Source organism: Diadema setosum, chromosome 7, assembly GCF_964275005.1.
Source record: "Diadema setosum chromosome 7, eeDiaSeto1, whole genome shotgun sequence".
Taxonomy (NCBI): Eukaryota; Metazoa; Echinodermata; class Echinoidea; order Diadematoida; family Diadematidae; genus Diadema; species Diadema setosum.
The window spans coordinates 21,096,775-21,123,417 of NC_092691.1; the positions used below are offsets into that span (position 1 = coordinate 21,096,775).

The 26,643-nt window shown below is 37.6% G+C and overlaps 1 protein-coding gene and 1 pseudogene across 2 annotated transcripts in view; both read right to left on the bottom strand.

Moving 5' to 3' along the window:
- The window catches only part of LOC140230999 (receptor expression-enhancing protein 5-like), a 52,548-nt gene that overhangs the window by 2,884 nt on the left and 23,021 nt on the right, over positions 1-26,643 (bottom strand). For both annotated transcript variants that reach the window (XM_072311146.1, XM_072311147.1), the window contains exons 3-4: positions 6,704-6,842; positions 5,595-5,751 (exon numbers count right to left, since the gene is read on the bottom strand). In XM_072311146.1, coding sequence (XP_072167247.1) covers positions 5,595-5,751; positions 6,704-6,842 — 296 coding nt within the window. The remainder of the gene's footprint in view (positions 1-5,594; positions 5,752-6,703; positions 6,843-26,643) is intronic.
- On the bottom strand, positions 22,725-23,301 carry LOC140230519 (uncharacterized; annotated as a pseudogene).

The window sequence follows — 26,643 nt, forward strand, 5'->3', positions numbered from 1 at the left end:
CAAGATGATTTTCATCAAACTCATTTACAGATTGACACATTCTGCAGTATACAACACTGCATCATGATGTCTATAGCTAATAATGAAGGTATCTGCACTGCTCGTCAACTGTATGTTAAAGGCAAAGTAATTGATGCACTTAGTGACATAACAGATTTTATTGCATAACCCATGTCATCCACATATTGAACTAAACACTGCAATAATATTGATCCTCATTAGCCATTGATTAGCTGTCTGCTGTTCATAAACCTGAGCTTTTAAAGCTGCATGTACATAAGTCTCACTACCACTGATCCAGATGCCTTTTAAAAACACACACTCACATCTTGTCCTACATTTGCCAACTATGATGGTGCACGTTCCCTTTCTGAATATGATACTTCGTCAGTTCTGAAATGCAATATTTGTTGAATGGACTCGCTCACTTTCACCCAATTTAGAAAAATGAGGGCAGTCTCTATTTATTACTCTCAATGTGGTAGCAGAGCCTTGTAAGCTGGCCTGTACCTACATTACTAACTCTCGTCTTATGCAGGTAGAGAACAAGAATACAACATAAAGTTCCCTAAGTAAGAAAATGGCAGGCTACTCCACATGTCTCCAGCATATTGTAATTTCATCAGAACTTTCAAATTCACATCTCTTGAACAGATTTTCAGTCACATTCAAATTTCATTATATAGCTTCATTGAAATATTCTGCCATTGATAATTCACATACTTTCTTCAGGACTGAGCCCTTTCAAGTTCTATGCCATATTCTAGGTCAGTCATACATATTTGATTCTTCTTTGGTAGGAAGTGTGTGTGTGTGTGTGGGGGGGGGGGGGGGTAGTGGTTGAATGAAATGGTGTATTTTACATTACTCAAACCAAATGACAATATTCCTTACACCAGAACCACTGACAAGGGGAAAGGGATAGGGAGATGTGTTTAAATAAAATGTACATGAATGGATATCTGAAGTGTTCCCCCCCCCCCCACTACTCTCAATAACATACACGTTTAGAACAAGACTTGTGATTCCTCCAGAAAGTCTTGTTATGTGGCACCACAGCTCAGACCATTATGCACTCATTTTACCATAATATTACTTGCTAGACAATGTATAGCTTTAAGATCTCAGTGTATTCATTTATAAACATGTATGTACTTCGTACAATCCTAGGAAGTATAATTGCTAAACACATCTTTTTCACAGCCTACTGACAGAGGTACAAACTGCCTTGTTTTTTGTTTGTTTGGGTTTATTTTTTTTCCATTATAGCCTAGCAAGAACTCATCTGCCATGCAGTTTCCATGTATAACTTCTGAACATGGGCCAATCGTAAAATGCATACATGTACCTACACGTGTTGTACCTGTACTGCCAACTGCATCCTAAAAAAGCAAATTATTCCAAAGCACATCATTGTAAATACCACTCCTTATCATCCTATCATGGACTAGTCAAGGTTCCTCTTCCATCTCCCCCTACACACGTTTCAAGATTAATCATTTACCCAGGATGTCCTGCCTAAACATACCACTGTCTGCACCCATGTAATTAAGACTGGGAGTGATGATAGACCTACATGTAGTACATACACAAATGAAGAGATCCAACCCAGTGTCTTACAATGTACTAATAAAACCAAAGGACAGTTTGGGGTAAACCACCACAAAAACTGACTAAATTAAATGAAATAAAGTAAAATTATAGAGTAACAAAATAACTTGTGATACTGCAAATAGTCATGTTCATTCATAGTGGTCTTTAACACATTACCCCATATCTCAAAGAACACAAAAGTCAATTGTAGGAATGCTGTAGATTAACCCACTCTCAGATCAATGAATTGTCTTTTAAACACACACATTCACTATTTATTCCACACACACACACACACACACACACACACACACACACACACACACACACAATTTGTGAAAGATGGCCAATTTTCTGTGTAAATCTACATTCAGAATATTGGAATAAAAAGCAAAGCATGAGCTACATGGTTCTAGTGGAGTGTAGGTATTTAAAGTAATCCCATTATTTGCTGTCTGCCTATCTGAAAGAAATCAGTGAAGCAAACATTCCACACACCCATTTATGCAGTGCAAAGACTGAATAGTACAAGCCTTATAACAGTATTGGACTTTGACCCAAGTCTCCTTTACCTTTACAGATCAGACACTATAAAATAATAGACACCATTAATGTACACGGGGAATTATCATTGTGGATTTCATCTGAGCTTGTATGAAATGTGGTAGTCTTTGAATATTCAAATGCTTGATACTATGTCTTGTTGGTCTTTCTTCCACAAATATTTATACTTACAGTACAACCATTATAGACAGGGTGTCTGTGCTACTGTATCTTGCCCACAAGCAATAAAGTGCCAAGCCTTTATTGTGCACATTCCTCACTTTTTTAAATCTTTCATACAAGACACTGTAAAATATGGATAACTCTGTTAACCCGTTGAGGACGGACTGAATTTGCTACAACACGCATTTCCCATAGACACTTGCCCGAGTATACTCGGGACTCGTCCTCAACGGGTTAAGTTTCACTGGACTTATGGTATTAGATTTTAATAATGAAGAGGGAAAAAATGTGCCAGACCTCGCTGTATACACTGTAGCTCTCGTTTGGATCACTTTGCACAGCTGAGAGCTGCTCCTTTACATCATGGATGATCATGCCGATGGATTGGGGGGGGGGGGGGGGAGGGGGCAGTATAAACCCTTCACTCCAACTTGTTTGTTTTTTCTTTCACTTTTATTTTGTTTCCATACCTTAAACCCAGTGTTTGTAACTGTAAATATGTGCTCTGAGTCCCATAAAATCAATCTTGAAGTCAATGTGAAACGCAAGATTTGTATTCCATGTCTACCACGGACAATGTATAATAAAATGTAGTGATAAAAAAAAAAAAAAACAAATACACTGCTGAAGGGATAATTCACTGGGCCCAAATGATGACAAAGAATATGATTTCTAATGGCATGGTTGACAATCAAAAAAAATCTCTTTCTATTATGGTAAATATTGCAGCGCAAGGAAAATGGGTACAATAAGATACCAACCATGGAATGAAGGGGAGGCTGAAAAAATGTCAAATGCTTTTATTAGTTTTCTGCAAATTTCATTCTCCCACGTTAGCCATTTCATGCCTTTTAATCCTACCTTGATTCACACCCTTGAGTACTAATGGTTTGCATACAAAGAACACAATAATATCACAAAATCAACATTAAATATGACTTGGCTAGCATCATTGCATGTACAGATGAATGCTGATCTTGAGCACGAAATATATTATGACAGAAATAGCAGAACTGGTAAAGTTAACAAGGCAACTTGAAATATGTCATCCTATTACTAAGTTTGGGTAAGTTTTATATCAACTGTACCATTAATACAGTGGTTCCAAATGATACTGCAGCTTGCCATAATATGTAAACTATTCTGGATAATAACACAAAACTATGTGATGCTAATCAACATCATCTTATTTCTCCAATCAAGATGAGTACATATTATGGCAATCACTTCACTACAACAAGGATAAGTGATGTTTGGATATAATTAAAGTGATGACTGATAGCTAATCCATGCACCTGTCACAGCACAAATGGTATAATATTCTGAATTGATCCTAGACACGCTATAAGTACCATCCAAATGGAACTCCAATAATTACAAAATAGCAAAAATAAAGACTATGAGTGCAACATCTTTCACATGACTTCTTCAATGGTGGTATGGGATTGATGATATCTCAGAAGACTGTTTGCTCATAACAGGAATTTGCTGTAAGTATAATTTGCCGCCACATACAGTGCTATTATGCTTTATCACTTCCTGCAAGAAAAAAAAAACAACAGCAGCAGCAGCACAGCAGTCATGTTGTAAACCACATGATATCGATGTATGGTTCCTCAAATACCGCGTACAGTTCCGTCTCTCGTGACTATTAGCCATCTACGGGATTTTTTTATTACTTTCATTCCTATCATACTGCTTAAGAATATCCCATGAAGTCAAATAATCATTACAGCCAGAATGTTTTGAAAAGTACTTAACTTTTTTTTTTTGCCATTAATAATAGATATCAATGAAAAGAAAATATTGTTAATTCAAAGCACAGTCGCAAATTTAAGAATTTCTTCTTTGTAAATTTAATCTGATCAAAAGGGCAGGAGAATATCAGAGTCTCTCTATCATTATTATTATTATTAATATCGATATGAAATCCTGAAGCAGGATAGATGTATGCTGTGTGATGAAATCTATTGAAATTTGTCCAATGTACTCTATACCGCTGCACTAATGTAAATTCTTATTTCATCAAAGCAAGATTATCAGGACTATGATATCATTTTCTGCAAGTGAATGATCAGAATAGTTTTAAACCTTTTCTTTAGAATGATTCTATCATCAGGGTAAGGCAAAGAGACAAAAAATTTACACACTTCACGCCAATTATACTTTTCTGATTATGGAAGCAGGTCACATGCTGTTCTTTATTTTCGCGTTCTTCCCCTCCTCTCCAAAAGATTTCACGAGTTTCATTTTCTGTTTCATGCTACATTTGCCCCAAAGTGACCTTTGGATTTCTGAACACACACAGAACAAAGGAGCACACACATACACTGTACATGCACAAACACATACAAACACAATACATATTACCCATATATAACATATATATGCATAGATGTGTTTGTTGTACATTAGAAATGTTTCACAATATATAGATAAATGAACTTGTCCTTCATTCAGTTTTCTAGGGAACTGTGTAGAATTCAAGTAAAATGAATATGGATAAAATTTCAAGGAAACCTAACCGAATGAGAGCTACAATACTATCTGCAAAGGGCCAACAGTTCTATTGCACTCCTTACGCCACAGGCATTACAATAGAGAATAAATTAGCACAATTTCATTGTGAATGTTTGGATACTAAATGGCACTGACAGAAACCATGATTATGCACAGGGTGTGCTGCTGAAATGGCAGAGTTAACTGTGGGAAAAACTACTCAGGAAAAGGAAACATTATGCATATTGGGATAAAAAGCACAGCCTTGTTCAAATGTGACTGATTTCTTGGTGCTTTTTATCTGCACCTGTCACAAATGAGAACAACACTAATCATTTCTTGCTAAGTATATCCTTATAGTGGCCTTTGAGAAATAGATCTAGACTAAATAACTTTTTTAAAGAAGTGATACACACTACAGTCTCCAAGAATTAGATTATTTCTAGTATATTGTTAAAAGGGCTCTTAAATTAGTCAGACACCTGCATGTGCTTTAGCAGTGATACAAAAGAAAAACTCATTAATATACAAAATCTTGAATAGATACCTGTATGCAAAAGTGTTATGGAAAAATAGCTGACAATGATGAAACATTAGCAAACGATACACAATGTTTTATATATCCATGTATAGATATATTTAGGAGAGAAAAAGATAAAGAGCAAATTGAAGAATGACAAAAATTTATGTTTACAAAAAATGAAAATTTCTGTAAAACTGGGTGAAACCACTGGCTCTGCACACACTAAAGGGGGCAGCGTGTTAAATCAACTCACCTTCACTGAGCGTGGAGCTAGCCAGGTCTGTCACCTTGTCCAAAGAGTCCTCAATCTCAGACTGGTGCTTGAGGATGAAGGGCTTGATGAAGCGGTGGTACAGGAACTGTGAGCCATTGGACTGAATGGGAGCCATGCACCAACCCAAGAAGGCCATCTTGGATGGGAGCAAAACAAACACAGATGAAATGTTAAAAACATTTTATTTTAAATACACTTGTCATCAATAAAATCATATATCTAAAATTGAAGTCATGGTTAAAGCTGTTCGAATGCAGCAGGGGAGAGAAAGAGGGGCAGGCCCTTCAAGTGTTGATAAGGGAATATTGTCAAGTCAACATGGTACAAATTTGAATTTTTTAGTATACATGCACTATTCACATATTGGGAAATCTGATACATTGGGTTGGTACACAGTAAGAGATACATTTCACAAACTGTCTCTCTTTCAAAGACTCATTTATGGGTATCAAATAACTTTCCACTAATGACATTCTATATCTTGCATGTTATGTTTGACAAAGGATAAAGACTTTGAAAGGTCTGCAATGATGAATCCATATGGAAGCATTAAAATATCTTGAAAAATCTGAGGTCCAAATACTTCATTCTGAAATGGATCACCTCATACAGTTTATTTTGTCTTACACATGGCATTCAGACATATGAAATCTAAAACCTGAATGTGTGCCCAGTCTGAAAACAAATTCAATTAATTAAGCTATCTCTATCTTGTAACTCTGATATATCACAGGTGAAATGAACTTCATTAATTATTTTTTTAGTTATTGTTTTACCAATATCAGACATGTTGTTCATTCCACATACATCTCAACAATAAGATTTAAAACCCATGTTCCCTGCAGTCTTAACACAAAGGACACTTGAAAGCTCACTGTCAAAATCTAATGGCCTGATCCCACTTGATGTAATTATAAAAAGCAGACTAGTCTCTTTTATCTTGCTGTTTTGTTTAATATGTTTTGCTACTACATTTCAAGTAAATACCACATGCCCACTGCTGCATTTCTGTGCAATTTCAGTGTGCAACTTGTTGGGCTATTAAAAAAAAAAAGCCAACAGGCTGGAAGACAGGCTATGCCTCGCACCTTGGCCAAGTAGTAGAAGGGGAACCAGGAGAGGAAGATGTCGGAGAAGAACTCAACCAAGCTGAAGGCGCTGTACACCACCCAGTATGTCAGCCATTGGGTGTCATCATCCTTCTGGACGCTCTCAATTGCCTTCACACTGTAAGCATACACACGTACACACAAACACACACACAGACACACAGAGATGATAGAGAGAAGGAAGAGACAGATGGACACAGAGACAGACAAACAGAAAGAGAGAAAAACAGAACACAGACGGGGAGAGAGAGAAAGAGAGAGAATGTTATTGTTAGCATTACTGAATTTTCAGAACAATTCTATCACATCACTCTCTAACATTTCTGTTCATGGAAAATATGATATTCAACCTTTTGATTGATAAATCAATAAATGCTCAACATAGAACATTAGAAGAAAGTGCTGCTGATAGCAACCAATTGATTAGGATATTTCTGATGGCAAATTGACAGGCATCATGATCATATTCATTCCACAAATATGCTGCTTTTAAAATGTACAACACTGCCATGCAAGGAAAGGAGGGATATCGACTCTCACCAAATGAAGTTAATAAATAAGTCTCTATTACGTTTAAAGCATAATTCTCAGTGCATCAACCTGTTGTTCAAGTTCAAGTTCAAGTTGATTTATTTCACTTCCAACAAACAAATAATAAGAAATACAAAGAAACGCTCATATACACAGACGTCATGAAATCAGTACCACAATGCGATGAACAGAATAACATTGTAAAAGAGATACAGGTAACCTTACAACCTTACAATCTTACAACCTGTTGTAAGATGGCAATCCGAGTGCGAGATATCAATTCAAATAATTACACTAGATTGGGTTGTGAGTATACATATTCCTACTCCTACGCATTTCTTGATGTACATATACTCGAGTGAGTGTGTAAAGAATGGGGCACATATCCAACTGCGTTGGAAGTTACATTGGGAATTACATTAGCACAACACATGAGAGGATTCTGAAGTGGATGCGGATGAACTGAAGCACTTGTGGTAACCATGGCAACATGAAATCACAGTATTCCCACATCCTTGCGGGTGAACTAGACCCAAGATCTTGCACAGGCATGGACATATCACAAAGATCTAAGAAGAATTTTACCATTCGATAGTACCACTGAACAGGTAGGCATCTAGCCGTATAATACTGGCAGTGGCACTCTTTTGCAAAGCAGCATGGGGTCTCAAATATGATAAAATTGGCAAAGTGTGTGAACAGTGTTCAGTACTTGAGCACACCAAGTTACCAGGTTCTGGCTATATCCACAGTGCAGTTTGAAATTGAGAAGTTTTTCCTCTTTTGTTTTGCATTTATTAATGTCATTGCTTTGTGACACAGTGACACAAAGACTCCAGAAGCACTTCCACAAGAAGGAACTACAGTACAAGGAAAGGTATATCATGTTCTCTTTTTTTTTTTTTTTTTTTCGATACCAAGTTTTGAGCCCAACATTGGTACATGTACATACCAGTATGACACCACATACATTTCATGAGCAGATATCTGTGGAGCAATGAAAGTTTGCAAGAACAGGGACTACACTTTGAGGGGATATCTTCTACGTCAAGCATTTAAGTGACTTATATTAAATGCAAGAAAAGAAAAAACATGTCAGAACATGTCTAGCATATACTGTATATACATTGTACATATTGTACTTCATCTACAATCACATGTGAAGGAAGGTTGAAGGGCTACACAACCTTAAATACAGGTTGGCTGCAAAACTTGATCCACCTTGAGACATCTGTACTTGTAATTTAATGCTTTTTATAGTCCACAATGAAATACCCTCCAATTATAGGACATTTCTGCTGAACATAACATTTTTTTTTTCCAGTTTACTATTGCCGTATCTACAGTACTTTCTCCATAAGTCACTACAACAGTAAAACAGTTGGACATCAACACTTGAATTGACTGATAGGGTTTTTTTTTTTTCAGCAGCATAATTTTGATATTCATAATGCACAAAATCATAACATTATTATATTATATTGTAGTGATTAACCAAAGTTCTTTTATTTAAATCATATTTTCTTATGAATTCATCTTTTAATCAATTTTCATTGACATTTTATATGTGACTCTGCATCACAAAAGCAACAAAAAGTACCAGACATGAATTTTTCAATACAACTGGTGGACCTTCCTAACATGTCTAGATAATGGAAAGAATGTACACAGATACCTGGACAAGCCTTTACTGATAAAAGAGGCTTTGAAGTTTAGGGTCTATTCAAGTGCTTGAATAATCTTACCAAGTTGCATACTGTGCAATGAATGGGACAAAACAAAAAACAAAAAACATACAAACAAACAGGATGTAAAACTCTGTAATAGCCATGATGAAAGGATTATCAGATTAAGCTGAAATTTTCCACACTAATTAAGATACGATTCAAGACTGAGTGTAACTTTCAATACAGCAGCATCGTCCTTTCAAAAGTTTTTGGATTTGAAAGTGAACAGTGTGTAAAGAGTTTTTATGAAATGAAAAGGGGTCTCTAGACATACCTAATCACACCATTCTCAAAATAGTGTCCTGTAAAAACTGCTAAGCACAATTTCCCATTTGTTTTATATACTCAAATTTTGGAATTACATAGAAGAATTGCTTTTCCAGAAAATATGAAAAACTGAAGATAGGTTCAACCATTTTACCTACTTTTGAGTCCTCAAGCAAAATCAGGGTGCGCCACTTTTTGTTGGTTTTGTGATGCACAGTCACATACTGTATGTTCATGGAATCATCTAATTAGTACGGTAACATTGCAAGCTGATTTTTCTTTCAGAAAAACAAAGCTCTAAATCACATCCCATAAACTGCTTTAATGATCAATGCCCAAACACGATAGAGTTTGAATAAATTCCACCACTTTTCTAATTTGTCTCTGAAATTGAAAACTTCCAAACTATGATCTTGACCTTTGACCTCAGCTACATCTTTCTTGAGATCCAACTCAGTGCATTGCTCTGTCACAGTTTTTTATTGACCTTTACATGTAATCATGTGATCATATTTCTTTGGTTTAAAGTCCACATACACTTATATGCTATACCAACCAATATTTTGCAGTGTGCAACATCCATTAGCACAAGAAAGAAAAGATATATCATATGGATATGCACTGACTACTGTACGAGCTGAAATTTTCGCGGTGGTTTTATTTTTGCGAATTTCGCGAATCGCCTTTGAACCGCGAAAATAACAACACGCGAATAACAAAGTTCAGTTAGGCCCTCACAACCGTGAAATTAACAACTCGCGAAAATGTCCTCCAAGTAGCAATTCGCGAAAATATCCGTACGCAAAAATTTCAGCTCGTACAGTATATGGGGTGCTATGGGACCCCTGTCACTCCAATCATAATATGCTAGTTTCAAACACAATGTGTGGTTGAGGGGTCTAGATATCGCGCACGAAAATTTGAAATGCTCTTATAATAGAAGTTATTCCATAATCGTACCTGAATTTCTCAATGAATATCACGAAAATGCAGAAAAATCACCTCCCAGAATCTCCTGATGATACGATGACGGAGTAGTGCGCTGTCGCCGTTTGTATGTCGGACTTTTTTTTATGCGTTCACCTTCTCGGGGTATGTAAAGATCGCGCAGCTGCCCTATGTAGTTTCATGCGTGAAAGTGTCTGCCCCTCTCTGCGGCTCTAGCGTGCTTCGGCTTTCGTAGAATATTATCAACGATCGATCGAACAAATTACGAATCCTATCGGCTACGATCATACGAATGAGACAAGCGAGACGACACGTCTAGGCTACAACATCCTTAAAAAAGATTTTAAGCTAAGGTAGGTAAATTATAACGTAAAAAATTGGAAATTTAGTGAAAAATTTGTTCCAAAAAATTGGAAATTTAGTGAAAAATTTGTTTGAAATCAAAATTTCTTACCTGCTTTCTTCTCATGTTTAGCGGTTGTCAGGTATTTCTATTCCATGGGCGTATCGGCAAATTTTGCGCTTAGTCCTACGCGTAATGTTGCTTGCTATACGCAGTTACGCTATGCGCGATCATTAAGTCCCTGCGCGAGACCTAGTACCCTTACTATACATATTGTACACACCTACAATAAGATCCAGTAAGGGGCAGGGGAGGAAGCATAGCGCATTGCATTTTCCTGTTTGCCTGTCGTTTCTGCTGAGCTCATTTCAGTTGTGAATGGTCTGCTGGCTTGGACAATTAGCAATGCACACACTAATGCACTCATGATTGCTTTGGTATCTCCGTCAATTCCTACCATTCACACATGCGCTACACTTGAAGTTTATATTTAAAAGAACTCACAAGATGTGAACTGGGCCATAATGCACTTAACCATCTTTCCTGTTTGTTTTCCTTTTATACTTGGACTGCATTAATGTGTTGTTTTTCTTTCTTTCTTTCTGTACTCAATCACACCCACACATATTTGAACAGTGAATTCTTTCCATCATGTTTCATACAATCTTATACATGTAGCTCTTTGCAAACTCCTTCTCTTTTAATAGAGAAGTACATTGTACATAGTATGTACTGAACTATCTGAAAGGCCAAGAATTTAACTGTGTCGCCATACACGGAAGGATTAATCATACCTGTGAATAAAATTCACAAATACCCAAGAACGCACATCTCAGATAACACTAGCAGCATTCACACAAAGGAGTTATCGGTTTTTGCATCATGATGCAGAAATCAATTTCATTTGGCATCGTTCACACAGGCAAAAAATTCACTTGGATTCAAATGAAGTGCTTGAATCTCCAGACTGCACATGCCTTAACGAATTGACCAGAACATGACCCCAGGCATCCGGGGGTTGCGTTCCTCAGCTCAGTAGTGTGGCGAGCTGCATTGTGGGATTACACAAAATCATTTTTCACTTCACATGCAGTTCACAAATGCTCCGTAGGGCAAATTACCAAGAGAGTTCAACAAACACCAAGCTGGATTGATTTTTCGCATCAAGTTTGATATTGCGAGAGCTCAAATATTTTTGGGGTGTCCACACACAAGAATAATAAGGTTTTGCATCGTGTTAAAAAAAAAAAAAAAAAAGTTTTTCAGAAAAGTCTGTTATTTCCAGGTCGGTGTAGATGCGGCTTCTGCATAGATGGTAACCTCTTATCTCTAATACAGAGGGTCCACAGATAACGCGTCATATCAGAGATGTGTTTCCCTTGCGATAAAACACAACAGTAAGGACTCATAATGAGTTTCAGCTAATCTGTACATTATCAAGGAATTCAGTTCCTTTAAATTTGATCAGTACTTTAGACATGTCCTAGGGTACTTGAGGGCACAAGGCTCCCATCAGGGAGGTGCTAGAGAAGGAGAGGCAACTAAAGCTCTCCTTTGAAGTCATGCGCGGCACCGCCGAGAAGTTATGCGTTCAACTACAGGTGTTACCCATGTGCTTTGACAAAAGAGAGCATCAATAATCGGGACTAGCGCTCTCACATCCAGAAATATTTGCTCCTACTGCAATTCGCTCTCTCTTTCAATGTGATGGCAACAATGAATTTGTGTACCTGGAATTGGAGCAGCGAATCAAAATGCAGTGTAAAACTCACAATTTTAACAGCAAATAGTTTAAAAACATGCTGGAACACGCTTTAACGGAGTACTTTATTTGAAAGATCAAAATATCCCTTTATTAAAAGATAGAAAATTAACATGCGGAAATGTGCGCATTTTAGAAAAAAATTAGGTTTTTAAGAGGGCCTAATTTTGATTTCCTTTCGATTTGCGAATTACGAAGAAACTAGAAATACATGTTAATAATATTGAATTCTTTCCTAAACTATTCTACATCGATTCGAGTATTTCATATAAAATTTTGTGGTGAAATAAAGCTTGCAATTCAACGAAAGGTGAAATGCGTTCTTCGTCTCCGAACTTCGTCTTGCAACTAGAGCGGTGCCGAGCATGACTTCAAAGCGTAGTGGAATGCTAGACATCCCATTGTAACGCCTTGAACCCAAACATGTGTTTGCATGAATTACGAAGAGTTGCCACTCCATCTCTGTAACACCTCCCTGCTCCCATGTGTTTCAGTCTTCACATTTCCAATGAGAATAAATCACATCATTTTGACTTTTGTACTTTTTTTTTCTACCAAAGTAGAGTGGAATAAAAGGGAAGTTGATGACAAGTCAATGACAAGTCAATAGATTTTTCTAGTCCTGTGTACAAGTGTATGTCAACTTATATGAGGTTTACTGTATTTCCTTATACCCTATACCCAGTAAAATGACCCCAAATTGAATGTGTACATTGCATGTACTACTAGCAAGGCTGCATCTTACCAAACTGTGGTATAAAGAGCCAATATCAACTCTGTGGTCTTTGACCGATAAAAGATTGCAATTTTCCATCTGCATGTAAACAGTCTAGCCCATATAATGCATCATTACCAGATAATATCATAGGTGACAGAAGACTGTAGACATGTGCATTATGTTTTATGCAATGCTGCACACAACCACTGGTCTGATGGTCCAGGACCAGTAAAAATCACGGATGGACCAGTAACTTTTTCAGGAATGGACAAGTAAAAAATGGAAAAACGAGGTACCGACTGGTCTGAAAGGTCAGACCAGTAGAAAAAATGGGTTGGGAGTGTGCAGCCCTGTTTAATGGTGAATTTAAGCACAGTTTTTGCTGTAAGGCAAGACTGAACCATGAATCATGTAATAGACATGTTTAAGTAATTGAAACAAGGTGGAACAGAATGGCTTTGAATTTTATTCACAGAGGTTAAAATGTACAGGAACAAAAAGCCCAACACTGGTAACCACATGCAGGACACGTAGCCGACGTCACGTCCTGAAATACTTTGGACCCGCTTGATACACAATAACAAGGTCACCTTCAAATGAAGACCCACAAAAATGAATTCCCATTCTCTCATTCCCCCCCCCCTCCATTAGATTTGACCGCAGAACAAACATATGCCCCTATAATAAAAGTGTACAGCTGACTGCACTGGTTGGAGTAGGTGTAGAACACTGCCATGCATACCTGATCTGAAAATACTGCTAGTGCTATCACACACAAATACATTCACAATACGTGGTAGTTTTGGTACGTGTACCATGAACACTATGTTAATAATATGTGCATGTCCACTCAACCATCATTCTCTCTGTACAGTACTATAGATACCACACTGTCAAAAGCATGGCACTATTGGCCCTAAGTAGTTCACACAATATTTTTTGCATGGGTAATAAACCTAAGTGATCGCTAATAGACCGCTTCATAGCATTCAAATGTCCATGCATGTTTTGTTCACAAAAGTTGCCCTTAACAACCACGGAGCTTGCAGAATGCTAGCCCTACCTAGCAAAAACTAAGTGACTTTCTGTCAAAGGAGCTGAATGGGAGGGTACAGGTGAAAGAAATGTGTTGGTTACCAGGCTGCAGGAAAATAAACATCCATGATCTGTAATAACTGTTGAGCATTACAGAAACAGAAGATAACTAGACTTGGAATTTGTCAAGACTGACAAATTAGGTGATCCGATTTTTTTTTAATCAATGATTCGAGTCCTGATCGCAATAGACATGACCATATACGTTTCATCTGTGTTTAGAGACATTGGTCATGTGATGTTTGGATTCTCATTTAGAAAAGAGAGTCAGGTCTGCCATCTTTGGTACCAAATTCTGTATACACTATAACGAAGATACAGAATGAAGTATTTTGACCATTGACCCAACTTTGCACAGCCAAGATGGCATCTGAGCAAAAAGTGGTTATTTTGTGAAATGATTCTTGTAACATGGTCTTTACGTGTGCAAAATATGGGAAAGATAGGACATGTATTCACCAAGATACAGGTTGAAACATGTATGACCTTTGACCCTAATTTACATACCCAAGATGGTGTCTGATCAAGTAGTTGTTATTTTATGAAATAATGTACGTGACATGAACTAAACATGTGCAAAATATGGGGATTAAAGGGGCTGTTTTTCTCGAGTTATTGCAAAGAAAGTTGCAGAAAGAAAGAAATATCTCAATACATCGAAGATAAGTTTGATTTCAACCAAGTTTTTTGACGTGATCTCGGCGTCGTATGACAAATTGGAGAGAACAATAACGATAGCGCATAGTCTCAGCTACAACATATTAAAATCTGGGAGAAATTCACCGAAGAGTAAGTGAACTAGTGCTCGATAAAGACCGCCATGTCAATTTTCATTTCCAGAAAAATTCCCTCCCATAGAGATAACACGTAAACTGGTTAAATTTGACAAGGTTACATTATATCCATTTTCACGAGGTGAAGACATCATCCGATTAAATCTTTGATAGATCATCCGATTAAATCTTTGATAGAATAGAACTTAAAGAGTATTAAATTGGCTACAACATACTAAAATCTGGAAGAAATTCACCGAAGGGTAAGTGAGCTAGTCGTAGATAAAGACAATCATGTCAATTTTCACATCTAGAAAAATTCCCTCCCATAGAGATAACACGTCATAATGAAGATAAAGAAAGAAGTACATGTGACCTTTGACCCTACTTTGCACAGACAAGATGGCGTCTGAGCAAAAAGTGGTTATTTTATGAAATGATTCTTGTAACATGGTCTTTACGTATGCAAAATATGGGAAAGATAAGACATGTATTCACCAAGATACAGGATGAAACATTTTTGACCTTTGACCCTAATTTACATACCCAAGAAGGTGCCCGATCAAGTAGTTGTTATTTTATGAAATAATGTACGTGACATAAACTAAACATGTGCAAAATATTGGGCTGATAGAGCTTGTTTTTCTTGAGTTATTGCAAAGAAAGTTGCAGAAAGAAAGGAATATGAAAATACATGGAAGATAAGCTTTAATTTCAACCAAGTTTTTGGGCATGATGCCGACTCCGTATGAAAAAACGAAGGGCACAGTTACGATAGCCCAAAGTCTCAGCTACAACATACTAAAATATGGGAGAAATTCACCGAAGCATAAGTGAGCTAGTGCTCGATAAAGATAGTCATGTCAGTTTTCATTTCCAGAAAAACTGCCATCCCATAGAGATAACACGTAAACTGGTCAAATTTAACAATGTTACTTTTAATCCCTTTTTACGAGGTGATGCCATCATCCAATCAAATTGTTGTTATTATATATCTGAAAGACCATTTAATAAGCTACAACATATTGAAATTTGGACGAAAATCAACTAAAGAATAAGTGAGACATGCTTGAATGAACTTGAAATTTGATGACGTCATTTTGAAAATTTACTTTTTTAACTTTATTAAGAAATTCGATATATTTTAATCATTTTTCCAGCATTGCCAACCCATGAAATGACATGTACAACTCATCAGCTTTCAGAATATGTAAAGAAAATGGGGGGTCACCGTCCATCCTGACGAGTAAAATCGGATTTAAAATTGGCAGTTTTTTGGCATTGTTGCACTGTATATCGCCATTGACGCGCGCGCAGAATTTAAACTTTGACGGACCCGTATGACGTCATTTTGAGTGGGATTGACTTGAAACTTGGTAGAAATATTCCTTGACATTTCAGACATCCGATCAAAGTGAAAAAACGGGAAATTTTAATTGCATATGAGCTGTGCGTGCGTATATGTGCGCGCGCGTACGCGTCCGTCCAATTTTTTCAATTTTTCAAAAAATGCTCCAAATGGTCTGAAACGTGTGCAAAAAAATTTTGAGCTCGATTGGAGCATACAAATATTTCAATGCGCGCGTACGCGCACGTTTTAAAAGTACAGATGAATTTTGAGAATATGAGTAGAATCAGCTTGATTTGAACTATATGTGAGGTCAAGTTCATAGAAAAATTCTATTCCATTAATGAGATATGAATGAGAATGTATTTTCATATGATGACGTCATAGTGACGTCACGGTCGACTGATCACTTTGATTTTATTAGATCTGTCGTCTTTGGGACATGATACATATATGGTATAAGTTTGACATTGATAGGATGAGGACTTTCTGAGCTAACCTCTACACAACATTTAAGAAGAAAGAACGTTTTGTGACAACGGGAAGTTTAACACTAGAACCGGAATTTGTCAAGACTGACAAATTAGGTGATCCGATCTCTTCGGAAATCAATGATTTTAGTCCCGATCCCAATAGGCATGACCAAACAGGTTCCATCTGTGTTAATAGGGACATTGGCCGTGTGATGTTTTGATTCTCATATAGAAAAGGGAGTCAGACCTGCCATCTATGGTACACAATTCCGTACACACTAACTAAGATACAGAATTAAGTATATTTGATATTTGACCCCACTTTGCACAGACAAGATGGCATCTGAACAAAAAGTGATTAGTTTGTGAAATGATCCCTGTTATATGGTCTTTACGTGTGCAAAATATGGGAAAGATAGGACATCTATTCACCAAGATACAGGATAAAACATTTATGACCTTTGACCCTAATTTACATACCCAAGATGGCGTCTGATCAAGTAGTTGTTGTTTTATGAAATAATGTATGTGACATGAACTAAACATGTGCAAAATATGGGGATGATAGGGGTTGTTTTTCTTGAGTTATTGCAAAGAAAGTTGCAGAAAGAAAGAAATATCTCAATACATCGAAGATAAGTTTGATTTCAACCAAGTTTTTTGATGTGATCTCGGCATCTTATGAAAAATTGTAGAAAAATTGACGATAGCCCAAAGTCTCAGCTACAACATATTAAAATCTGGGAGAAATTCACCGAAGAGTAAGTGAACTAGTGCTCAATAAAGACCGTCATGTCAATTTTCATTTCCAGAAAAATTCCCTCCCATAGAGATAACACGTAAACTGGTTAAATTTGACAAGGTTACATTATATCTATTTTCACGAGGTGAAGACATCATCCGATTAAAACTTTGATTGAAAAAAACTTAAAGAGTATTACATTGGCTACAACATACTAAAATCTGGAAGAAATTAACCGAAGGGTAATTGAGCTAATCGTCGATAAAGACAATCATGTCAATTTTCACATCTAGAAAAATTCCCTCCCATAGAGATAACACGTCATAATGAAGATAAAGAAAGAAGTACATATGACCTTTGACCCTACTTTGCACAGACAAGATGGCGTCTGAGCAAAAAGTGGTTATTTTGTGAAATGATTCTTGTAACATGGTCTTTACGTATGCAAAATATGGGAAAGATAAGACATGTATTCACCAAGATACAGGATGAAACATTTTTGACCTTTGACCCTAATTTACATACCCAAGAAGGTGCCCGATCAAGTAGTTGTTATTTTATGAAATAATGTACGTGACATAAACTAAACATGTGCAAAATATTGGGCTGATAGAGCTTGTTTTTCTTGAGTTATTGCAAAGAAAGTTGCAGAAAGAAAGGAATATGAAAATACATGGAAGATAAGCTTTAATTTCAACCAAGTTTTTGGGCATGATGCCGACTCCGTATGAAAAAACGAAGGGCACAGTTACGATAGCCCAAAGTCTCAGCTACAACATACTAAAATATGGGAGAAATTCACCGAAGCATAAGTGAGCTAGTGCTCGATAAAGATAGTCATGTCAGTTTTCATTTCCAGAAAAACTGCACTCCCATAGAGATAACACGTAAACTGGTCAAATTTAACAATGTTACTTTTAATCCCTTTTTACGAGGTGATGCCGTCATCCAATCAAATTGTTGTTATTATATATCTGAAAGACCATTTAATAAGCTACAACATATTGAAATTTGGACGAAAATCAACTAAAGAATAAGTGAGATATGCTTGAATGAACTTGAAATTTGATGACGACATTTTGAAAATTTACTTTTTTAACTTTATTAAGAAATTTGATATATTTTAATCATTTTTCCAGCATTGCCAACCCATGAAATGACATGTACAACTCATCAGCTTTCAGAATATGTAAAGAAAATGGGGGGTCACCGTCCATCCTGACGAGTAAAATCGGATTTAAAATTGGCAGTTTTTTGGCATTGTTGCACTGTATATCGCCATTGACGCGCGCGCAGAATTTAAACTTTGACGGACCCGTATGACGTCATTTTGAGTGGGATTGACTTGAAACTTGGTAGAAATATTCCTTGACATTTCAGACATCCGATCAAAGTGAAAAAACGGGAAATTTTAATTGCATATGAGCTGTGCGTGCGTATATGTGCGCGCGCGTACGCGTCCGTCCGATTTTTTCAATTTTTCAAAAAATGCTCCAAATGGTCTGAAACGTGTGCAAAAAGAATTTGAGCTCGATTGGAGCATGTAAATATTTGAACGCGCGCGTACGCGCATGTTTTAAGGGTATAGATGAATTTTGAGAATATGAGTAGAATCAGCTTGATTTGAACTATATGTGACGTAAATTTCATTGAAAAATTCTATTCCATTAATGAGATATGAATGAGAATGTATTTTCATATGATGACGTCATAGTGACGTCATGGTCGACTAATCACTATGATTTTATTAGATCTGTCGTCCTTGGGACATGATACATGTATGGTATAAGTTTGACATTGATAGGAAGAGGACTTTCTGAGCTAACCTCTACACAACATTTAAGAAGAAAGAACGTTTTGTGACAACGGGAAGTTTAACACTAGAACCGGAATTTGTCAAGACTGACAAATTAGGTGATCTGATTTTTTTTTTTAATCAATGATTCGAGTCCTGATCGCAATAGACATGACCATATAGGTTTTATCTGTGTTTACAGACATTGGCCGTGTGATATTTGGATTCTCATTTAGAAAAGAGAGTCAGGTCTGCCATCTTTGGTACCAAATTCGGTGTACACTATAACGAAGATACAGAATGAAGTATATTTGACCATTGACCCAACTTTGCACAGCCAAGATGGCATCACATTCTGAGCAAAAAGTGGTTATTTTGTGAAATGATTCTTGTAACATGGTCTTTGCGTGTGCAAAATATGGGAAAGATAGGACATGTATTCACCAAGATACAGGTTGAAACATTTATGACCTTTGACCCTAATTTACATACCCAAGATGGTGTCTGGTCAAGTAGTTGTTATTTTATGAAATAATGTACGTGACATGAACTAAACATGTGCAAAATATGGGGATGATAGGGGCTGTTTTTCTTGAGTTATTGCAAAGAAAGTAGCAGAAAGAAAGAAATATCTCAATACATCGAAGAACTAAGTTTTTTAACGTGGTCCAGACATTGTATGAGAAAATGAAGAGGAACATTATCGATAGTGCAAAGTCTCAGCTACAACATATGAAAATCTGGGAAAAATTCACCGAAGGGTAAGTGAGCTACAGTGCTCGATAAAGACAATTATATCAATTTTCACATCTAGAAAAATTCCCTCCCATAGAGATAACACGTCATAGCAAAGATACAGAAAGAACTACATATGACCTTTGACCCCACTTTGCACAAACAAGACGGCATCTGAGTAAAAAGTGTTTATTTTGTGAAATAATTCTTGTAACATGGTCTTTGCGTGTGCAAAATATGAGAAAGATAGGACATGTATTTATCAAGATACAGGATAAAACATTTATGACCTTTGACCCTAATTTACATACACAAGATGGTGTCCAATTCAAGTAGTTATTTTATGAAATAATGTACGTGACATGAACTAAACATGTGCAAAATATGGGGGTGATAGGGGCTATTTTATTTGAGTTGCTGCAAAGAAAGTTGTAGAAAGAAAGAAATATCTTGATATTACACATCGAAGATAAGCCTTAATTTCAGCCAAAAGTTTTAACGTGATCCTGACATTGCATGAAAAAACGGAGGACACTCACAAGATAGCGCAGTCTCAGCTACAAAATGTTAAAATGTGGGAGAAATTTTGTTTATTTCCATCATTCCACAAGGATAAAAAAAACACATGACATATAAAAAACAAAACAACGTTAACACAAGGTATTGTTACATTCATATGCTATACAAATCAGCACAAAGTACAAAACTGTAATGATGAAAAATGGAATGCACATAAAAGAAAGCCTTTAAATGGGTTGTAAGACTGTGCATACCTAATAATGTATAGAAACAGATTTGAATTGAGAAAACAAACAAGCAAAAACATACAGAAACAAACAAACAAATTAACATGGTCAAAATACATAAGGATATCACCCAAAATCTAAAAACGATACTTTCACATAGAACTTCAGTATAAACTCAGAAGAATCTTTTTATACTGTTTTTTTTTTAAATATTATGAAATTGTACATTAACTAGAAATGTCGCTTTGGCGACTGGTATGCCTCCGCCATAATGCATGATTTTCCCAATAGGTCTAGATAGTACATGTGGACACTGTGTGATTACATTTTCACAAAATTGGCAAAATATTGGAATGACAAGTTTGTCACAAATGTGTTGAATGTTCACCTTCCTTGACGTAGGTTTAATTGGATGAATAGGAGAGCATGTATCTAGGGATTTAAGGACTTTAACTTGACTTTGAACCATTCATACATTCAGGCATTGAGTAATTTTCAAGGTACAGGTGTGGAGAAAAAGTGCAATTTCTGAATTGAATAGTAAATTGTTCCCATTTTCATCTGGCCCTTGACCCTAAAATTCATAATTACTTTCAGGTAGAACATGCATAATATGTACTAAGTTTCAAGGTAACTTGAGCCACTTCCGAGATATGGAGGAAAAAGTTAGTTCAGCACTTTCAATTGATATTTGACCTTTTGACCTTTGAGGCAAAAAGAGAGAAAAAAAAAAAACTTTCCAGAGACTTTCTATTAGGTTACACACACATACACCAAGTGTAAAAAAATAACCCTGCTGGCATTGCATAAATATGAGGGTAATAGTAAAATTTTGAAGTCTTGCACTTGACCTTTGACCCCTGACCTTTGACCCTATGAACCCTACATTCTCTAGATAATCACTTCCAGTCAGTACATGTATATACTATGTTCCATGAAGATACCTTGAACAATTTTCCAAGGTACAGAGAAAAAAAAAAGTTTTAATATTTCTACTTGACCTTTTGACCTTTGACCTTTGACCTCATGACCCAAACTTTCACCAGAGAATCTTAATTGGGTAATACATGTATACACTAAGTTCCAAGAAAATATCTTCAGGCATTCAATAGATATGGTGGAAATAGTGAAATTTTATGTATTTGACCCTGACCTTTTGACCTTTGACCTTTGACCTCATGACCCAAACTTTCACCAGAGAATCTTAATTGGGTAATACATGTATACACTAAGTTTCAAGAAAATATCTTAAGGCATTCAATAGATATGGTGGAAATAGTGAAATTTTATGTATTTGACCTTGACCTTTTGACCTTTGACCTTGAGCATGTGCACCCAAAAGTTGATAGGCACAACTTCACCCCCTAATACACATACATGCCAAGTTTCATTAGAATACCTCAACAGGTTTCGATAGTTATCTTGTCCACAAAATTCATTACGGACGGACGGAAGGACGGACGGACGGACGGACGGACGGACGGACAACCCGAAAACATAATGCCTCCGGCACCACTTCGTGGCGGAGGCATAAAAACATGGTTCACGTTCAAATCCTTCCACAATACAGGTCCAGTATACCGTAATGAATATTTGGACCTATCATTTGAGAAAGACCATCGGTGAATCTGGTAACATGATCTAGTATAATGAGTGTGAAGATGTAGTTGATTCTTCCTGAAAAACAGATGTTAAGGGAGAAACCCTCTCATCATCATGCACTATTAATGGAGTATCTGTATATAAAGTATTTGAGGTTCCGTTGTCTTCGACCACTTGAGTATGTAATCAAACTATTACAAGGCTCAAACATTTGGGGAAAAAAAAGAAAAAAGAAGAGAAGTGCAAAAGTTATACAGAAAATCAGAGATATACAAGTGTGTACATATAATTCAAAAAGAAAAAAAAAATATACAAAATTCAACAAGTTACCCAATATCTGAGTGCCTATTTGGGATCAATTTAGGCCCATGTCAAAGCTTTCCAAGTCACATTTACTAAGGATGGTCTTCTTTAAAATATTGCCTTTCTGTTTGTTGCTGGCAACAAAGTTTGCCGGCTGGGATATTGCGATGTTGTTGCGGGGGGGGGGGGGGGGGCAACACGATGCGATCTGTCAAGATCATTGAGAGTAATGGGCACATCGAGCTGGTCGGAACAGAGCTGGCGGATGAGTTGGTCTGTGTCTTCTAGTCTGCTCTCTTTGACACCATGGAACTTCAGGGAGTTGCGGCGGGTATATTGCTCTGCTTCATTCATCGTCAGTTTGAGATTGTTGACAGCTGTTGCTTGATCATCAAGAGCGGTGGTGAGACGTTTTATTTCAGCATCTTTTGCTTTGAGGGATGCTTCCAGGTCAAAGATGCAGCCATCATGTTGATCGGACTTCTCCTTGAGACTGGTGCACTTTTGCTCAACTAGGTCAAGGCGCTGGACAAACTTTGTCGTTTGTTTATTCATGGCTTTCTCAACAGCTTCTTCGATGGCTTTAAGGAAATCAGGACTCTGGATATACTCTCCAAAAGCCTGAATGATTGCTTCAGTACTTGTGGCTTTCCCTTTGCGGGTCTCCATATTGGGGTATCAGGTGCGACAGACAGTGTGACAGTAGTACTGGAATCTATCTGGAGTGATGACTATTACGGTGCTGTACTCAGTGACGAACAGAAATGGCGAGGTCAGGCATACTGACTGCAGAGAAGCAGCCAGTGGACTGTAACCGCTAGCTGTAATCCACATTGGCACTCTGAGACTATGACTGTAGAGCATACATGTCGCTTGTAAGTCAATTCATCTTCACTTCGAGGTAGGTCTCATACTCTTATATACCGTCACATGAAGAACACTTGTGATAGTCATTTGGTGATAATCACGGGAGGTTTTGAGTTCTGAGAAGATGAGGCTTAACTTCAGATGTCACATGAGATACTCAGTAGTCTACAAGCAGTACACTGTGTAGCTAGGCGACTGAAGTACGTACAACTTGCTTGCACATAACATTCAGCACCGCTACAGATACACGTATGCACAGTACACAGTTCAGTAGCCGTAGGACATGTATAACTAACACTAGTAACAGTAACACTCAGTATCAGTTTATCCAAGCACACTGTGCATTGACATTGATTAAGTTCAGGGTTTCCACGGATATAAGGCTGAGAGACACAGGTCACTGTAGCGAGAGGGCATGTAATATTGGTCCTGTGGTGTATGCAATATCAGAAAAAACTTACAGCAGATCGTCACTGTCACTGCAATTTCTGCATGAAGAACTGGTGGTCCATGACACGAAGATGAATGTGTGGGACTATAGCGCGAAAGACTGTTGTTTGCAGCGGTGTTTGCAGCAGGGACAGAACCACAAAATTCATATTCAGCAGGTCCAGATGCATGAAATCACAGATAAATCAGTTGCATTATGTCTTTAGCTCTCAGAATGTGAGGCAGAGGCACAGCGATGGCATGTCCATCCGTGAGATTTCTTGTGATTTTCTGGCATTCATAGGCACACATACGGTTAATATGGTGAAATACGGTGAAATTCACCGAAGGGCATATAGTACGTTCATCCGTACGTACGTGAGCTACTGCTCGATAAAGACAATCTGTCCTCCGTAGACAGACGGAAGGTACCAGTACCCATTGCTGTGTGGATATTCTTAACCACTGTCTCTATGGAAAATTGGGTGAGGTACCGCACCCTTCTCGATTGCGTCTAATTCACTGCCCTAGGTCGGCAAATTTAAGCTTGTACAGTTAAATCAACTATTCAAGAATAGACTTCACACACCACATTAATGAATAATCCAACATTTCGGTCGAATTTTCAACGTAAAACACACATCAACCAGCCTGTTGCGTCGTCACGTTCAATTTGAATGTACACGTAAAAAAGCTGTCAGAAATTTGGTTTACAACGACGTTTGATCTGTGCGCGATGTTCCACACAGGAGCCAGGATCATTGACTTCGGTCTGTATACGGAGGGGATCCGTGATACAGACCGATCTTTCGGTCAAGTATTCACCAAGATACAGGATGAAACACTAATTTACATACCCAAGACGGTGTCCGATCAAGTAGTTGTTTTTTAATGAAATAATGTACGTGACATGAACTAAACATGTGCAAAATATGGGGGCGATAGGGGCTGGTTTTTTTTAGTTCTTGCAAAGAAAGTTGCAGAAAGAAAGAAATATCTCAATATATCGAAGATAAGCTTTAATTTCAACCACGTTTTTTGACGTGATACCGACATCGTATGACAAAACGAAGGGCACATTGCCGATAGCCCAAAGTCTCAGCTACAACATATTAAAATTTGGGAGAAATTCACCGAAGTATAAGTGAGCTAGTGCTCGATAAAGATAGTCATATCAATTTTCATTTCCAGAAAAACTGCTCTCCCATAGAGATAACACGTAAACTGGTCAAATTTGACAAGGTGACTTTCAATCCATTTTTACGAGGTGATGCCGTCATCCAATCAAAATGTTGTAATCATATTAATGAAATATCATTTAATAAGCTACAACATACTGAAATCTGGGTGTAAATTGGCAAAGGATAAGTGAGATAGGCACGAGTGAACGTGAAATTTGATGACGTCATTTTGAAAATTTACTTTTTTTACTTTATTAAGAAATTTGATATCTTTTAATCATTTTGCCAGCATCGCCAACCCATGAAATACTGTAAACGTGGAAATTTTCGCGGTACATTAATTTTCGCGGATTTCGCGCTACGTTCAGCTAGCGCGAATTCAAAAACGCGCGAATATATCTTCACAATTTTCTATGCACATTTTGAACGGGATGAATTGTGTGCGCTTCATCGATGATACTGCTGCGTAGTACAATGTACAGGCATGTTTACGCTACTGTGCGAAGAGACGATAGATTGATGTGTACTGTAGCATGCATGTGTGTGTGTGTGGTGTGTGTCCTCGAACATGTTGTACCGGTAAGTATTGTGCTTGTACGTGTGTGTAGCGTACTAGTAGCGTAAAGAGCGACGCTCGGTAATGCTTGCTGAATATCCGGCCGCGATCCTCCGATCCCATTGGCGCAAAAAAAAAAATTGTTGCTCCCATTGCATGCCCCCCCCCCCCCCAAGCTGTGGTATGTGGACGACGTCGTGCATTTCAAGACGTACTGTAGTGAGCGCGTACCTACATACCGTGCATTCCGATTGGATTGTATGCGTGTGTATGTGGTAAGTATATGTGATGAAATCGTTGTGTGTCATGCTAGGCGTACCGGTATGCGGTACGGTATGCGGTCTATGTATGCAACGCGCATGCACTAGATTCCTAAGAGTGTTTGAATTTTTCCCGGGATTTCCTTCCGTTGGCAATTCAATCTTTGCGAAAATGCTTCGTTATTTTAAGCCAGTATCGAAGACAGATAATCTTCAGCTTTTTCCAAAGCCTGCCAACAAGATCTTGCAAGAGGATGGACTTGATCCAGCATCCATCCGATCAGCAAATGAGGAGATTTTGAAGAAAGTGGAAGAAGATTCATCGGACCAAACGCTTGGGTCTACGTTGTCTGCCGCTAGTTCTACTAGTGGCGGCAAAGTGAAACCCAAGCGTGGTCCGTATGGAGTCTACTCCAGCCAGCTTCGTGCGAAGATTGGCAGATACGCAGCTGAAAATGGCGTTGTTGCGGCGGCAAGAAATTTCACCAAGGAACTCGGACGCCCTGTCAACGAGAGTACGGTGAGAGGGATGAAGAAGGCCTACCTCGGAAAGCTGGACGAAGCTATCCCTGGACCGATCGACGAACTTGCCCGTCAGCACCGCGGCAGACCTCTCATGCTTGGAAAGGAGATGGATTTGAAGGTCCAAAAATTCATCAGGGCTTTGCGCGAGAGTGGAGGACCTGTATCAACCCCTCTGGTGGTAGCGGCAACGAAG